The 18763-nt window shown below is 37.2% G+C and overlaps 1 protein-coding gene across 1 annotated transcript; it reads left to right on the top strand.

The window, feature by feature from the left end:
* Positions 1-67: 67 nt before the first annotated feature.
* On the top strand, positions 68-18679 carry LOC117341581 (DNA polymerase delta subunit 3-like). Its single transcript, XM_033903424.1, has 14 exons — positions 68-179; positions 419-474; positions 1365-1470; positions 2002-2109; positions 3391-3443; positions 4526-4628; positions 5270-5425; positions 6612-6666; positions 7569-7668; positions 8384-8433; positions 9149-9223; positions 10066-10287; positions 11166-11266; positions 18090-18679. The coding sequence occupies exons 1-14, from the start codon at positions 117-119 to the stop codon at positions 18165-18167; spliced, it is 1326 nt and encodes a 441-aa protein (XP_033759315.1). The 5' UTR covers positions 68-116; the 3' UTR covers positions 18168-18679.
* The last annotated feature ends 84 nt before the right edge of the window (positions 18680-18763 follow it).

Raw genomic sequence — 18763 nt, 5'->3', positions numbered from 1 at the left:
TGAGAGAAATAATAATTCTTTCATTTTTATGATTCTATAGCGTGAAAATCCGATACAATTTCCGTCGTTGAAAACGAAAGTAGAACCGGAAGTGCTGATTATAGCGGGAAATAAAAATGGCGACAGATGCACTTTATCTTGAAAATTTAGAGGAATATGTCAATGACGAAAACAAAATTGTAAGTTGGAGTTTTTACTTGAGTTCAATTTTGAGAAAGTTAGCCTATACAAGTCTGAAGGATTGTTTATACAAGAAATGTATATATTTGACATGTTGACACAATTTTTTGTCAGACCTGTGGATGCTGTTCGTGTGTTTATTGTGTAAAATTGCCACCAGCAGAAAGAAAGCTGATTTTAAAATAGCAAAACATAATATATACTTATGTCTACTATAAAAGCTCTATTCATTTTTCAGGTGACGTACCGATGGTTCAGTACCAACTTGAAAGTCCATGTCAACCAGGCCAAGCAGTAAGATGTCATATTGTTTAAATTTGATTACAAACAATTAGAAAACTTATATGTATGCCCACTTCTTCCAAACAGCTCATGTAGCAGGCTTGGTGACTTTTACTTGTGTAGCGGGACTGGACTGAGTCGATCATCGGTGACCATCGGCTAGTGTTCGTAGGTCCCAGGTTCGAACCCCAGTCTGGCCGCTACATTTCCTCCTCTCCTGTTACAAAATTGGCGCCCAACTAAAATACCCAAGGTGGTGGTATAAGGGTCTCGTATGTCTTCGAGGGCGAAGACTTGGAGAAAAAAGGAGGGAGGTGTGTAGCGAGACTGGACTGGGTCGATCATCGGTGACCAGGTAGCTCAATTAATGGTAGAGCATCCGGCTAGTGTTCGGAGGTCCCGTGTTAGAACCCCGGTCTAGCCGCTACATTTTCTCCTCTCCTGTTAAACTTGTATACCATAAAACTGACAACCATATCAAAAGAACTTCTAGCTAATAAAACAATTTACATATAATCAAATTTTTTTCTTCTTAATGTAACAGAGCGCATGATTAATTAAATTTAAATCACTGCCTCTGCTAGGGATCAAACCCGGGACCTCTGGCTTACTGGTCTTACGCTCAATCGATCGAGCTAAAGAGAAGATCTCTCTAGCCGAGCAGTGTATTGTGGCTTATCAGTATTTAATTAATTAGAGGTTGTGTGCTGTATGGATTGATACAAACATTTGTACAGTTTGTACACAATCTTTTTGTAAGAAACATACACTGGTTTCACGTGGTAAATTGTAGAAGATAATATTCTTGAAAAACTGTTTTAAAAAAAAGAAATAAGATAAGATTAATGTATAAGTTTGAAAATGTAATAACCGGTACCCTTTATTGGATTCTTGTCTTACAGAATGCTGTATGCATTTGTTCAGGACCAGAGGAACAACCATGATAATGACAGTTTGTCCGTGACCTACTTTGTTGCTGGACTGACCAAACCAGTGGACGGTCATCAGGTAATGTTTCAAACACCCATCACTGGTCCCCATCATCAATATTAGAGGTTTATGTACATGTGGCGGGATAATTTTGACTACCCGAAGGACACTTGGTTTACATCCTTTCATACAGCATTTTGTCCAGGGTATTTCTCATCAATTTGCAATCTGATTAAATTACAGATCATATATACTTAATATCTGAATGTGACCCCATACGTACCCTGGCCAACTACCATCAGATCTTCATAATGTAGTAGTGTATAATGATTGATCAATTTGACAGTATACTCGTCTGTAACGATATCCAATACAGAAGTCTCATTATCTGTTGAGTTTTAACTCTCTCTAACTGGATCCATATTCATCAACATTCATTAACATGCAGGAATTTCTAATTTACTTAAAATTTTCCATTGAAAATAATAACAATTACAGAATTTAAGTGACTTTCTCTAATGGTTTCTAAGGAAGATTTTACCCAGTAAAAATCTCTGTTGTGTTTCCACTTTTAATACTTTACCATTGATTAAATACTTTTGTCACCAGACCGTCAAATGTACAGTAGTGAAGGAAGAGGACCTGGAGGCCTATCGTAGTACACTGGCAGTCGTCACAAGCTCCCACATATACAGTGTACAAAAGGCTAAACTCAAGGTTTGTCCGATGTATGACCATAACAGGGTTTTTCCTCACTGGTTTGGGATGGGCCTTATACGGGGCCCCATAGGGGAAATAGAGGTAATTTCTTTAAATCGCTACTAGTCATCAAGTTATGAATGGATTTGAACCCAATTTAGTCAGAAACAGTCTTAGGGGAAGGGGAACAGATTTTGCATAAATGGTGACTCTGACCCCTAAGGGGCCTAATGGGCGGGGCCCCATAGGGGAAAAAGAGGTAATTCCTTCAAATCGCTACTAGTCATAAAGTTATGAATGGATTTAAACCAAATTTAGTGAGAAACATCCTTGAGGAAAGGGGAACAGATTTTGCATAAATGGTGACTCTGACCCCTGAGGGGCTAAATGGGCGGGGCCCAATAGGAGAAATAGAGGTAATTCCTTCAAATTGCTACTAGTCATAAAGTTATGAATGAATTTGAACCCAATTAGGTCAAAAACATCATTGGGGGAAGGGGAACAGATTTTGCATAAATGGTGACACTGACCGACGAGGGGCCAAAGGGGCGGGGCCCCATAGGGGAAATAGAGGTAATTCCTTCAAATTGCTGCTAGTCATAAAGTTATGAATGGATTTGAACCAAATTTGGTCAGAAACATCATTGGGGGAAGAGGAACAGATTTTGCATAAATGGTGGCTCTGACCCCTGAGGGGCCAAAGGGGCGGGGCCCATAGGGGAAATAGAGGTAATTCTTTTAAATCGCTACTAGTAATAAAGTTATGAATGGATGTTCTAAAAACAATTCTTGAGGTCTTTCCGACCCTTAGATAGTCTTGACTTCATTATTTCTTTAAAGCAGTTGGGATCCCCACACCATAACCATATATAGCATTGTTTGAGATTGACAAATGAAACGAATTGAACATGAACATTATTTTGACATTAGGTCTAATCCCACCAGGTGAGCGATACAGGCCACATGGGCCTCTTGTTTTCAAATGCACCCTGTTAAAATCATGGTCATACAGGCACTTATCACAGTTTTATGGCCATTATAAACACTGAAGTGATCCTGAATTCATCTTTCAGTTGATAGTCGATGATGACTAAGAGGTTTCAAATGGACATCCAACTATATCAGTCTAAGATAGGTTTAGGAATTTTCTGTGCCAATATGTGGAAACAGCAATTAATCAGACTTAATTTCTTCTGTAACCATAGATAGAATAAACAGGTCTGTGACTTTCAAAGTCATATAAAATATACATGTCCCAAATAGCATTAAGAATTGAAAGGTTCCTTTTGTTTGACACAGGATTCAAGCTCCCTGTACACAGCCGAGTATGACGCTATCAAGGAATCCGGCAAGTATGTTCAAAGTTCATCTTAATTGTAAAATGTTCTTAATTTATCCAAGTGTGAGAAATGTACACAACAATTATCATTTTTGTCAGTTTGGGAAAAAAAACATTGATTATTAAGTGAACTTACTAATGGGTTAACTTCCAAATTTATAGTAAGATATAATTATGATTTATTAAGTTGCTCTGCTGCTTAACGCTCAGCATTTAAAATGATTGGTTCACCCTTTGTAAGTATAATGTGACCAGGTGAGGTGTCCTGCTGGATGTCTTTGGCAGTATGGTTCAATGAGGTAGCACTATAATGTCTGCATCCTTTCTGTGCTTTCACAAGGAAACACGAATATACCTCTGGATCCTAAACACACACACTTACCACAGTGACACACATACATCTTGTACACGATGGAGGCAGTCCTTAATGACCATAGCATTTGAACATCAAAACAGTAAAAAAAACCAAGCTTTGGTTTGGTATTGCATTTAGAGAAACTTCAAAACTTCTTGGTATTAAAGGGGCATTCCTTCGTTCGGAAAACAGAAACATGCACAATTTGTATTGATGAAATCTATGTCCAAACGATGATTATATGAGTGTTTGTGCCTACAAGTAATAAACACCGAAATGTACTGGAATGTACTATACAAATGCTGTATGTCTGTAGTAATTAGTGATATTTCAGGTTGAATTAAGAATTTTCAGGACTTAATATTCAAAGAATTTTGGCTTATTCTGAGTGTAAAACTGCCTTATAAATGTAATGATTATAGCTTTTATTATTTGAAAAAAATACACATTTCGCAGTAAGTTAAATTTTGACGACCTAAACTTTATTCAGATGAAGGAATGCCCCACTAACACACTTGTGTTTTTAATGCCTTAGAATTTGTATATGTGTGACATTAAAGGCCATAGAAAGTTAATTACTAATTTCTCAGCCCTGCCTGTGACAGCTAGGCCATACCATCGTCCCCAGTTGGTCAATTTTGATTCGGTTTTCGACATTTTTATATTGAGATCTTGATACTGGTTGACTTTTATATTATTCTGCAATACACTACTTTAAGTGTTTTTTTTGTTATTACCAGATACACATCTATCAAATTTAACAAGGCCAAACTAAGGTCTGGTGCAGAAATAGAGGCACTACGGAAGACAACTGTCCCAGCAGAGAATAACAAGCAGACTAAGGTAAAAGTTCTGAACATACAGGATGACCGGAAATGAAATGTTTCTGCAAACTTTACCATTGTCCTTCCTTTTTATTGTACTGCAGGGATTTTTTGTGTCGCCTTGAAATGGTGACATATAGGTATTACTATGTCTGCATCGTCGGTGTTGGCGGCGTCGTTGTCCGCACAATGGTTTCCGTGCAATAACTTGAGTTCCCTTTTGCTGTACGTAACAGATATATTCATTTTCATTTGGAATTACATTGTATTACATGAGGTGATACATTGGTAGATGATTTGAACATTGACTCAGTAACTCACCCCCAATGACTAAGGGGAGCCCTGAGAGTTTAAAGCTTTCAGATTCGCTAGAATTTCAACAATTTCCTTTATTTGATTAAGACATGCTGGGGATTTTAATGCTGACAACATTATAATTTGGTGTTAAATTTCAGTGCTTTTTTGCCAGATGCCCAGTAAACCAAAATATCCCAATTTACGGTCTAGAAATTTCCAATATACTGATAATTGAATAAAGTGGTAATCAGTTTAGTATCTGCAGAAATGACCTAGATCAACTTCTGAGTTGTTGTAGAATCAGTCGAGCAATACAGGCCCCTTGGACCTCTTGTTTGCTGAATACTTTAATTTTGATTGTAGACAAATGGAACAGCTGTCACGAATGGGCAAAGCAAACCAGCTGCGAAGTCGCAGCAGAAAGCAGGCATTGCGGGAATGTTTGCCAAGGCAGCCAAGAAGTCGGAGGATAAAAAGGAAGAGCCAAAACAGGAAGTTCAGGAGAGCAAACCCAACAAGGTCTATATACTTGTAACACGATCAGGGGTAGAAATATCATCAGCTGGTCCATAGGGCCTGTAGAATACAAAATCTACTGACCCTTCTTTAGATAGAGTGGCCAGTGGTCTTTGGCCTTCATAATCTGATTTCTGCAGGGCAGTGACAGGCAGCCGAAATGTCTTTACACGATCAGGGGTACAAATAGCATCAGCTGGCCCAAAGGGCCTGTAGAGCACAGAATGTACTGACCCTTTTTTAGATAGAGTGGCCTTTGGTCTTCGTAATCTGATACACGCTGGGCAGTGACAAGCAAATGTCCCCAGATAAAATGTTTAAATCTAGAAGCCCATTAGTGCATTTTGAGCTTGAATCTGAATAAAATGCAGCAGTGATCCAAAATTTTGATGTTACAAGCACTATGGCTGTTTAAGAACTCTTGTTATAAGCCAATCCAAAAATGGAGCTTTAAACAGTATGGTTGCCAATTTAAGATAATTACGCCACACAGAGATTGTCTTCCATTGTTATGGGCAGATGATGGAACAGGCCCTATGGACCACTAGCCCTTCTTAGTAGTCCTGGGCCGAAGGGCCTGTGGTTATTTTTACCTCTCACAATTGTCAACTCAATGTACAATAGCTGTAAATATATCAGTTACATGTATGTCAGTTGCAGGGCTCAAAGTGAATATTTTTACCAGGTGGCCTATTTGGCTTCCAAGTCATAAAATCTAGGTGCCATTCAGAAAAGTTAGTTGCCTAGACTATATATCTAGTTATCTTAAATTAAAAGAAAAAACTTTTTCGATTGTGAATGTCATTTTTGCATAGACCTTTGAAAGATATAACACAATCTTTTTAGTGGCCATGCAGGCGCCTTATAGGTCAATAACTGGTCGCCAATGGTGAATTTATGGCACCATGGCCATTAAAATAGGCGCCACTTTGAGCCCTGAGTTGGTCATTTTATTTCACAAATAAAATTATTTGAATGAAAAGATTAAATGGGTATTGGGTAACAGGCATTACCTATATAAGCCCTCTCCTCATCTACTGGCAGGCAAGATGACGGGCGTTACTGCGAGAGTGTTTAATCTGCAAAGGATTAATTGTAAATATATAGCATAAAAAAATCTGTTCAGTATTGGTACTTTACAGAATCTTAAAATTTAGTGTCATCTTTTTAATTATATTTTCATTTTTAGAGCACTGCAGCAGCAAAGAAGGGAGGAATGATGGCCTTTTTTTCAAAACAAACAGGTAGATTGTTGTTGTTCTTCATCAGTATTCACTTCAGATTATCATAGTATAAATTTTTAGGATGTTGGGGATAAATATGACCTGGATGGAAATGAACTGTACCCCTTGCCCCGTATATCTTACGAATGTTTTCCCTGTCAAATAAACGTAAGTGTATGGCTCTACTCTCAAAACGTGTATCTTACAAATGTTTTTTCTGTCAAATAAACCTAACTACAGCTCTACACTCATTATGTATATTTTACAAATGTTTTTCCTGTCAGATAAACGTTACTGCAGCTCTAACCTCTGTTTATATCAAAGTTATGCATAATGACCAACAGGTATATTTGTTTTGACATAACTAAAGCCGATCAGCTTGACCCTGGTGTGACCAAGCCGATCAGTTTGACCCTATAGTGTGACCGAGCCGATCAGTTTGACCCTATAGTGTGACCGAGCCAATCAGTTTGACCCTGGTGTGACCGAGTCGATCAGTTTGACCCTATAGTGTGACCGAGCCGATCAGTTTGACCCTATAGTGTGACCGAGCCAATCAGTTTGACCCTGGTGTGACCGAGCCAATCAGTTTGACCCTGGTGTGACCGAGTCGATCAGTTTGACCCTATAGTGTGACCGAGCCGATCAGTTTGACCCTGGTGTGACCGAGCCGATCAGTTTGACCCTGGTGTGACCGAGTCGATCAGTTTGACCCTATAGTGTGACCGAGTCGATCAGTTTGACCCTGGTGTGACCGAGCCGATCAGTTTGACCCTGGTGTGACCGAGCCGATCAGTTTGACCCTATAGTGTGACTTCTTCTTTCTCCCAAATTCCTTTATCTTGAATTGATTGTAGTAGGCAAGGTAGTAATGTAAACATGAATTTTTTTTCTGTGACTGCTGACTTTGATGTTTATTGTAGATAAAAAACCAGAACAAACGACTAAGGAGGCCCCCAAACAGGAGACAAAAACAGTCGTCAAAACAGAAGTAAAGGATGATCCATCGCCCCCGAAGAAAAAGTGAGTTCTTTTTATTGTTGTCCAATTCAACAATTACCATGGGCCTTTTCATTTATCTCAGTAGTTTGTTTATGAAATAATGGTGTACCTAGTGTTTTTATGTTTCTGACAAATATAATCAAAGCCTAACAGGTCCATCTAGATCTCTGTTGCTCTGACAATGTTAGAGGTTAATATGGCTGGAAACTTTCGACAAGCCTCTAGCTTCTCGTAAGCAATTTACCCAATGCCAATTGTTAAATTTTCAAAATTGGATTTTTATGATACTAAACATTTTACTTTTAGTCTCGTTTATACCTTCCCTTCAGAAATCATGCAGGAAAAGCATATTTAATATAGAAGGTGTCGAAGGCATAAGATAACGATCAATTTACATCTCCAGGTATTACCGGTAATCTGGTAAAACAGCAGACTGACAGTGACTGCCCAGGAAATAGAAATTTGAAATCAGATGGAACACCATTCAGAGTTTGAACTGAATGAAAATTTCAATAATCTGACTCGGATATATATCAATATGCATTGTAGATGGGTCTCTTAAGGTGCTTTATAAAAACCTGAGTTTTAATACCAGATCTCACTTTTACCCCTGAGAAGGTAGATTTTAAACTGTTCTAGTTTATCTAGGGAAGCCACGTTTTGATACACTTTTTCACACATTTTCTGTAAGGTATCTTGTTGACTTCTCCACCGTCGATACCTTTTCCACTTTCAGAGTTCAACCTAAGAAAGCTACAAAGAAAACTCAAAGAAAACCTGATTCAGGTAATAAAAAAGTTTATAATAAATACTCTTTCTAAGTGACAACAAACACTGCAGGTTCCTGTTAAACTGATTGGACTTGATATCACGTTGATAGAAACAAATATTTTTTTCCCACAGCCAATGGGCTGTGAATCCTTCTATATTTCTTCTGTACGTCGAATTGTCTGCCAACCGTTTGTGTTCACTCTGCTTTTTATAAAACCACTTAAAAGGCCAACATCTTAAACATAATAGTTGTGGATACTCCAGTTTGAGGCACGAAAAACAAAAAAATTCAGATTGTATCTTGACATTCCCAACTATTTCCCTCTTCATTCATGACCTTTTGACCCCTGGTTGCTAGGCGACATCTGAGCATTCTTGGAATTTGTACTCGGGAAATGGATTTCTCTTTTCCAAAGTTATAATAGAATTCCTCCACAATATATGTTAACTTAGAGTCATTTTGCACTCGTGTTTGAAAAATCATATCTGAAGTAAAGGGTGGCATAGAATTGACTGAGTTTTATATGTTTGCTTTGGACTAAAGCTGACCACACAAGTATTCATACTTTTATACGTTATTCGTGGGTAAAAGTTTTTACTGAATTCAGTACTTTGGAAATATCTTCCCCTTTAACATGCCTATTGCCTATGTTGCATTTTGTCAATTCTAGCTACGATGCATTGTTGTATTTCACAAATCATGTCAACTTAACCACCGGTTAAATTTCAGATGATGAGTCTGAAAACAAAAAGAAACGCCGAAGAATTAAGCAGGACTTGTTTGATAGCAGCAGCGATGAAGAGGGTAGGTATTTCTGGTTCATAAGTTTGTGACCCAGGCTGTAGGATCGTGTGATGTCAATAGATCTATCGCCTTTCTGGTCCAGTTCAGTAGGCCTATTACCACTTAGGATTTTTTTAGACATTTTCAAATCTTCTATAAAAATTAGATTTCCATGAATTAGTCACCTTTCGATATATAGACTTTGGCTAGGTTTAGATGAGGAACCATAACATTTGTTACAAAAAAAAAGTCACTCTTTCATTTATCAACTTTTTAATTTTGAATACATCATTGTCGAACATTATGCCGCACTTCAAAAGAGAAGCATTGTCACCTCTTTTCTATCATTAACCTTGGTCTTAAGTAGAGAAATAGTACTTTTTCGTCTGTCAAGACGGAAAATGTAATTGATTCGTCAACAATTGGTTAAAGTTTTTGGGCAAGTTTGCTAAAAGGGGTACAGTTTTTGTATAGATGTTCATCTGGGATCCAACTTTGCTGTTATGAGTTTAATTTGTGAAAATATTAAATGTATATGCTTGTACATGAATATCTATTTTTGATAATTGTCCTGTTTACAACTTTATATATTTTACAAACAGTTTTCAGGTTTTTGGGCATGCTTTTTTAAAGGTCAACGGTTTAAAAATAATGACTTTTAGGGGCAAATTTTTGTGTTGATCATTTTACCTGTTTCTGTGTTGGAATTATTTCAGTAAGTTTCAACGATGTTGGTGATAATTTAATTTTAATGAAGAACACTTACCATATTTCTCCATTGTAACAGTGATATAGCTGACTGTTCCCACAGGAATCCAGATTTTAGAAACGGCACAGTTTAAAATATATTGATATATCTACAGAGGTCGAGATAGAGGATGACAGTCCCGCCCCTAGTCCCATACGAGAACCCGTAACTGTGTTGGCCTCCGACTCCGAGGAGGAAATGGAAGTCGCAGAACCAAGTCCAAAGAAACGCTCCCCACAAAAACAGTCGCCAGAGAAACGAGAGACAGGAGAAAGGAGGAGAAAACGGCGGCGGCGACAGGTGCCCAAAACATTTATGGATGAGGACGGGTATATGGGTGAGTTGAAGCTCTGTCAAGCTGTTCAAATTTACCTGTTCTTTTGTTGTGTAGGATGACCGAATACAATATATATACGAGTATGTCCATATATAATCATGATGACTACACCTGTGTCAGTCACGAACGGCCGATGAGCCGACATACACACCTCACCTGGAGATGTCAGCTCTTCATGTACATTCATAACACCGTGTTACCTATTAGATAGAACATAGTTATGTTGAGACCTAGAATACAAACTTTTTCCTAAACTACACTGAATGGACGTTGATTCTTGGGGGATTTCCCCACTTTAATTGATATAGTTATGTTGTGTTAGTGCCCTCAAAATCTAGTAATATTTTGTTTGGATCAGAGTGTGCCTTTTATTAAATCCTCTCGGCTTCTCCAATCACGAGTTAATGCTGGCATCTGGTTAATTTGGTTGGTTCCAATTTTACAGTTTTTCTGGTTGAAAGCAACAACCTTCATTACTTATGTTTTGTTTGTTAAGAGCTGTCAAGTGTTAGTGTTACATCAGCTAGTGTTGACCAGATGACGTTAGAACTCGAAAGCTATCCAAAGCGAATAACCTGAAATTACCAGGTTCATCCTAATTTCATTAATAGACAACTCCGGTCCGACCGACCCAAATGATAAATTTAAACGGCCCTGATGTTTCTGCTATAACCTTGATTAGTATTCGTACAAAAACTTACTTATAATTCATTTCCATTATTACAGTTTTACTTCAAAATCTAAAATTTGGCTAATAAAGTTAAACTAAGTTTAGATGAATGAAAATCTTTCTAACATGACATATTTCAGTGTAGAGAGCCAATTCGTTAACGTTACAACACAAACTTGTGTAACTGTTACTCATTTGTATGTTTTAGTGACGGAGAAAGTCTGGGAAAGTGAATCGACGGATGCTTCTGATGTTGAGCCAACAGTCCCTAAAGAAACACCTAAACCTACGCAGAAAAAGTCTCCACAAGTAAGTAGGGAAAATCATTTTCAATTACAACTCTCTGAATGTAGTTTTTATGTTTCTTATAAATAAATTGAGAAATTATACCCTTGTTAAACTTAGTTGGGGTGGGGGTTACTTTTTTTCTTTCTTTCTTTTTTTTTTTTTTTTTTTTTTACTTTAGTCGGATTCTGTCAGATTGTCTGTCAGTCTGCTGCCGCTGCATACACATTTAAATAAAGGGGAAGAATGGGGCATTCATGTGGCACCCTAGTTTTTCATAAAAATAAGCCAATGAAAAACACTTGAATGAAAAATAAAATAAATGAAATTCTAGCTTCCATCTAATCAAGTAAATACGGAGGATTCAGAGATATACACCAGTTTGTACCTTAACCGTCATTATATTGTAAACGTATTGTAACCTCATGTTAATGATTTTCCTGTTGGAAGCCTTCCTCTAAATTGTGATCATTTCACTAACTGAAGTTTTTGTCACGCCTGTTGCTAAGCGAGACTATGGTGTTATTTTCTGGCAGTGGCAGCAGTGAAATGAACATTTCACTTTAAAATTTTATGTTTAGATCCGTTGCTCAAAGAGTGTAAGTCCAACTTTAACCAAACTTGGTATACTGTATAACTAAATCCAGAGGGCACATCTCAATACAACCTTCATTTACGGAATATCGTCCAGAATTTAGTGTCCAGTGACTCTGGAATTAAGGGATGCTGGGAATCGTGACTTTAAAGTTTTGTGGTTTAATAGCTCAGTTTCTCAAGAATTAATTGCTATTTCAACCAAAATTGGAATATGTAAATGCATTAAACTAAAGACATCTCAAAACATCCTTTAGATTACATGAATTTTAATTTTTTCGCTGTATTAACTTGGTTAAAAGATTTTGAGAAATTTGTATAAAATCTTTATTGCTTTCCTAGTTGGTTTACAAATTAGATTCATATGCAAATTTCAATGAAGTCTAGCAAATATCAGATGTATTTTCTTCTCACTTTACAGAAAAAAGTGATTTTTGGGGTAAAAAATACATATTTAGATGAATTTTGAGAATTATTGGTTTTGTGATACTTAGTATTTGTTTTGCAAGGCATCAATATTTACAGGTATACATATTATGTATACAGAGTGGTATCATATTATCATATGGAGAGTTTTTGGTTGTTTTTGGGGAAAAATAAGGACATTTCAGTGAATTTTGGAGTTTGCTTAAAACTTACTATATTGACAAAGCGGGACAGTAGACATGTATAGGTATGGATAATTCTGGTTGTATATATAATCCAAACCCCTCTTATATAAAATATATAATCCAAACCCATCTTATATAAAATATATAATCCAAACCCCTCTTATATAAAATATATAATCCAAACACTTCTTATATAAATTATATAATCCAGACACCTTATATAAAATATATAATCCAAACCGCTCTTATATAAAATATATAATCCAAACACTTCTTATATAAAATATATAATCCAAACCCCTCTTATATAAAATATATAATCCAAACACTTCTTATATAAATTATATAATCCAGACACCTTATATAAAATATATAATCCAAACCGCTCTTATATAAAATATATAATCCAAACACTTCTTATATAAATTATATAATCCAGACACCTTATATAAATTATATAATCCAAACCCCCCTTATATAGAATATATAATCCAAACACCTCTTATATAAAATATATAATCCAAACACTTCTTATATAAAATATATAATCCAAACCCCTCTTATATAAATTATATAATCCAGACACCTTATATAAATTATATAATCCAAACCCCCCTTATATAGAATATATAATCCAAACCCCTCTTATATAAATTATATAATCCAAACATTTCTTATATGAAATATATAATCCAAACACCTCTTATATAAATTATTTAATCCAGACACTTATATAAAATATATAATCCAAACCCCTCTTATATAAAATATATAATCCAGACACTTATATAAAATATATAATCCAGACACTTATATAAAATATATAATCCAAACATTTCTTATATAAAATATATAATCCAGACACTTCCTATATAAAATATATAATCCAAACACTTCTTATATAAAATATATAATCCAGACACCTTATTAGCTCACCTGCCCGAAGGGCAAGTGAGCTTATGCCGTGGTGCGGCGTCCGTCGTCCGTCCGTCCGTCTGTCCGGCCGTCCGTCCGGCGTCAACTTTTTCATTCAAACAACTTCTTCTCAATAACCAAAAGGCCCAGGGACTTGATATTGGGCATGTAGCATGCTGGGGTGAAGGGCTACAAAGTTTGTTCAAATAAATGACCTTGGCCTTCATTCAAGGTCACATGGGTCAAATAGGCTATAATCTTCAAACGACTTCTTCTCAATAACCAAGAGGCCCAGGGACTTGATATTGGGCCTGTAGCATGCTGGGGTGAAGGGCTACAAAGTTTGTTCAAATAAATGACCTTTGCCTTCATTCAAGGTCACATGGGTCAAATAGGCTTTAATCTTCAAACAACTTCTTCTCAATAACCAAGAGGCCCAGGGACTTGATATTGGGCCTGTAGCATGCTGGGGTGAAGGGCTACAAAGTTTGTTCAAATAAATGACCTTGACCTTCATTCAAGGTCACATGGGTCAAATAGGCTATAATCTTCAAACGACTTCTTCTCAATAACCAAGAGGCCCAGGGACTTGATATTGGGCCTGTAGCATGCTGGGGTGAAGGGCTACAAAGTTTGTTCAAATAAATGACATTGACCTTCATTCAAGGTCACATGGGTCGAATAGGCTATAATCTTCAAACAACTTCTTCTAAATAACCAAGAGGCCCAGGGAGTTGATATTGGGCCTGTAGCATGCTGGGGTGAAGGGCTACAAAGTTTGTTCAAATAAATGACCTTGACCTTCATTCAAGGTCACATGGTTCAAATAGGCTATAATCTTCAAACGACTTCTTCTCAATAACCAAGAGGCCCAAGGACTTGATATTGGGCCTGTAGCATGCTGGGGTGAAGGGCTACCAATTTTGTTCAAATAAATGACCTTGACCTACATTCAAGGTAACAGGGTTGAAATCGGCTTAAATCTGTAAACAATAATTCTGCGATAGCCAAGAGCCTCCAAGACCTGATATTAGGCCAATAGAATGCTGGAATGAAGGACTAGAAAATTTTTAATATGAATAAAACTAGCTTACAATGATATTTGAATAAAGAGGTAATCAACATAGTATCTTTAGAAATGACCTCAATCAACTTCAAAGTTGCTGTAGAGCCAGGTGAGCGATACAGGCCCATTGGGCCTCTTGTATAAAATATATAATCCAAACACTTCTTATATAAAATATATAATCCAAACACTTCTTATATAAAATATATAATCCAGACACCTTATATAAAATATATAATCCAAACTCCTCTTATATAAAATATATAATCCAAACACTTCCTATATAAAATATATAATCCAGACACCTCTTATATAAAATATATAATCCAAACTCCTTATATAAAATATATAATCCAAACACTTCTTATATAAAATATATAATCCAAACACTTCTTATGTAAAATATATAATCCAAACCCCTCTTATATGAAATATATAATCCAAACACTTCTTATGTAAAATATATAATCCAGACACTTCTTATATAAAATATATAATCCAAACCCCTCTTATACAAGAGGCCCAGAGGGCCTGTATCGCTCACCTGGTTTCATGAGATATGAAACAAGAATGATGCTTAAGTATATTTGTCGCTGGTATTGCTATGTCAATATATATCATAAGCATTTTATATGGGTACATGTACAATGGTTTTATTTTAATACTAAAAATGCCAAAAGGTACATTAATCCATGAAATGAAATTGACTTTTGGCGCGACCCCATAGGGATGCTAACACACAAATGTGAGTGATATCCATTGCTTAATTTCAGAGAAGATCTTGTTTAGACCAATTGGCCCCTTTTGACCCTGCCCTCTGCCCCCTGGGAGTCAGCTCCTTGCTTTATACAATTTTGAATCCCTACCCCAATAGAATGCTAATAGTCAAATATGAGCTGTTTCAGAGAAGTTGTTCATATCAATTTAGCCAAATTGACCCCTTTTGGCCCAGCCCCTCAGCCTCCAGGGGGTCGGCCCCATCATTTGTACAATTTTGAATCCTTAACCAAAGTGAATGCTACCAGTCACATATTAAAGATATCCATTGCTTATTTTCAGAGAAAAAGTTGTTTATATCAATTTTGCCAAAATAACCCCTTTTGGCCCCGCCTCTTAGGTCCCCTGGGGTCAGCCCTGTCATTTGTACAATTTTGAATCCCTACCCTAGGGGGTTGCTACCAGGCAAATATGAGTGATATCCATTGCTTAGTTTCAGAGAAGAAGTCGTTAATATCAATATAGCTATATTGACCAATTTTGCCCCGCCTCTCAGGCCCCTAGGGGGTCAGCACCACCATCTGTACAATTTTGAATCCCCACCCCATAGTGATTGCTTCCAGGCAAATAGGAGCAATATCCTTTGCTCGGTTTCAGAGAAGAAGTCGTTTATATCAATGCAGCCAAATTGACCCCTTTTGACGCCGCCCCTCAGGCCCCTTGGGGGTCAGTCCTGCCATTTGTACAATTTTGAATCCCTACTCTAGGGGGTTGCAACCAGGCAAATATGAGTGATATCCATTGCTTAGTTTCAGAGAAGAAGTTGTTTATATCAATTTAGCCGAATTGACCCCTCTTGGCCCCGCCCCTCAGGCCCCCCGGGGGTCAGCCACACCATTTGTACAATTTTGAATCCCCACCCCATAGTGTTGCTACCAGGCAAATATGAGCAATATCGTTTGTTCGGTTTCAGAGAAGAAGTTGTTTATATCAATATAGCCCAAATGACCACATTTGGCCCCGCCCTTCCGGCCCCTGGGGGTCAGCCCCATCATTTGTACAATTTTGAATCCCCACCCCAAAGTTATGCTACCAGGCAAATATGAGCGATATCCATTGCTCGGTTTCAGAGAAGAAGTCGGTATCATCAATATAGCTATATTGACCCATTTTGGCCCCGCCCCTCAGGCCCCTTGGGGGTCAGTCCCATCATTTGTACAATTTTGAATCCCCACCCCAAAGTGATGCTACCAGGCAAATATGAGTGATATCCATTGCTCGGTTCCAGAGAAGAAGTCGTTAATATCAATATAGCTATATTGACCCAGTTTTGCCTCGCCCCTCAGGCCCCTAGGGGGACAGCACCACCATTTGTACAATTTTGAATCCCCACCCCATAGTGAGTGCTTCCAGGACAAATAGGAGTAATATCCATTTGCTCGGTTTCAGAGAAGAAGTCGTTTATATCAATATAGCCAAATTGACCCCTCTTTGGCCCCTGCCCCTCAGGCCCCCTGGGGGTCAGCACCACCATTTGTACAATTTTGAATCCCCACCCCATAGTGATACTTCCAGACAAATAGGAGCAATATCGTTTGTTCGGTTTCAGAGAAGAAGTTGTTTATATCAATATAGCGCAAATGACCACATTTGGCCCCGCCCTTCCGGCCCCTGGGGGTCAGCCCCATCATTTGTACAATTTTGAATCCCCACCCCAAAGTTATGCTACCAGGCAAATATGAGCGATATCCATTGCTCGGTTTCAGAGAAGAAGTCGGTATCATCAATATAGCTATATTGACCCATTTTGGCCCTGCCCCTCAGGCCCCTTGGGGGTCAGTCCCATCATTTGTACAATTTTGAATCCCCACCCCAAAGTGATGCTACCAGGCAAATATGAGTGATATCCATTACTCGGTTCCAGAGAAGAAGTTGTTAATATCAATATAGCTATATTGACCCATTTTTGCCTCGCCCCTCAGTCCCCTAGGGGGTCAGCACCACCATTTGTACAATTTTGAATCCCCACCCCATAGTGATGCTTCCAGACAAATAGGAGCAATATCCTTTGCTCGGTTTCAGAGAAGAAGTCGTTTATATCAATATAGCCAAATTGACCCCTTTTGGCCCTGCCCCTCAGGCCCCTGGGGGTCAGCACCACCATTTGTACAATTTTGAATCCCCACCCCATAGTGATACTTCCAGACAAATAGGAGCAATATCCTTTGCTCGGTTTCAGAGAAGAAGTCGTTTATATCAATATAGCCAAATTGACCCCTGGGGGGTCAGCCCCATCATTTGTACAATTTTGAGTCCCCTACCCATAGGGATGCTTCTGACCAAATTTGGTCAAATTCTGATCAGTGGTTATGAAGAAGAAGTCAATTGTTGACGGACGGACGGACGGACGGACGACGGACGCCACGGTATGGCATAAGCTCACCTTGGTCCTTCGCACCAGGTGTTCTAATAAAATATATAATCCAAACACTTCTTATATAAAATATATAATCCAGACACCCCTTATATAAAATATATAATCCAAACCCCTCTTATATAAAATATATAATCCAAACACCTCTTATATAAAATATATAATCCAAACACTTATATAAAATATATAATCCAAACACTTCTTATATAAAATATATAATCCAAACCCCTCTTATATAAAATATATAATCCAGACACCTCTTATATAAAATATATAATCCAGACACCTCTTATATAAAATATATAATCCAAACACTTCTTATATAAAATATATAATCCAAACCCCTCTTATATAAAATATAAATCCAAACCCCTTTTATATAAAATATATAATCCAAACCCCTCTTATATAAAATATATTATCCAAACACCTCTTATATAAAATATATAACCCAAACACTTCTTATATTGGATTGAGTGTGTGAACTAATGAGAATTTATTTTTCTACAGAAATCACCTCAGAAGAAATCTCCACCAACTGGCAACACAAAACAGAAAACCATGATGTCCTTCTTCAAGAAAAAATAGCAGATGTCTGTGATCTGTTAAGGATATGAAGCAGCTCATTGACGATATACGTTATATTTCTTGATAAATCTTCTTGCTGACGCAGTTATTTAACGCCCAGGATGGTCACTTTAGAATACTCAGCCAACTTGTCTGAACACAGTACTAGATGTCTAGGTTTTGGTGAAAATAGTAAAAGTTGAATTTCAGGAATATATAAATGTTGAAGTATAATGATTGTTACGGGTAGTTTTCCCAATATCATGGATATCGTGATAAAAATTACAAAGATGAATGTTGGCTTTTTAAGGTTAGAAGTTTAATAAGTGCTAAAAAATATCTGAAATAGGTCAGAATTCAGTTTTAGTAAATAATAGCGAAATTCTGCCAACAACTACAAGTTTTGTGTCAATAATTGAACAGTTGTTGTTAAACTGTGATAGGATGTAGCCATAACTAATGAAATGTTCTGTGATATAGAACAATATGGTTTGTACTAAAGTCCTGTACTCATTAAAATATGTTGACAAATATGGTGTCTTTATCTTGATTTCTTCGGGATAGATAATTAGATGAAAAACATCATGGTGAAATCAGTCATTGATGCAGGTAATTTA

The sequence above is a fragment of the Pecten maximus genome, chromosome 14 (genome assembly GCF_902652985.1).
Source record: "Pecten maximus chromosome 14, xPecMax1.1, whole genome shotgun sequence".
Taxonomy (NCBI): domain Eukaryota; kingdom Metazoa; phylum Mollusca; class Bivalvia; order Pectinida; family Pectinidae; genus Pecten; species Pecten maximus.
Note: the sequence above shows the minus strand (reverse complement) of the source record. Positions and strands in the feature narration are given on the sequence as shown.

Excerpts from the sequence above, each read along its gene's own strand:
- LOC117341581 (XM_033903424.1), top strand. The coding sequence starts at position 117 with ATGGCGACAGATGCACTTTATCTTGAAAATTTAGAGGAATATGTCAAT. Across the intron at positions 6,667-7,568 it reads CTTTTTTTCAAAACAAACAG|ATAAAAAACCAGAACAAACG; the intron begins GTAGATTGTTGT and ends TGTTTATTGTAG. Across the intron at positions 9,224-10,065 it reads TAGCAGCAGCGATGAAGAGG|AGGTCGAGATAGAGGATGAC; the intron begins GTAGGTATTTCT and ends ATATATCTACAG.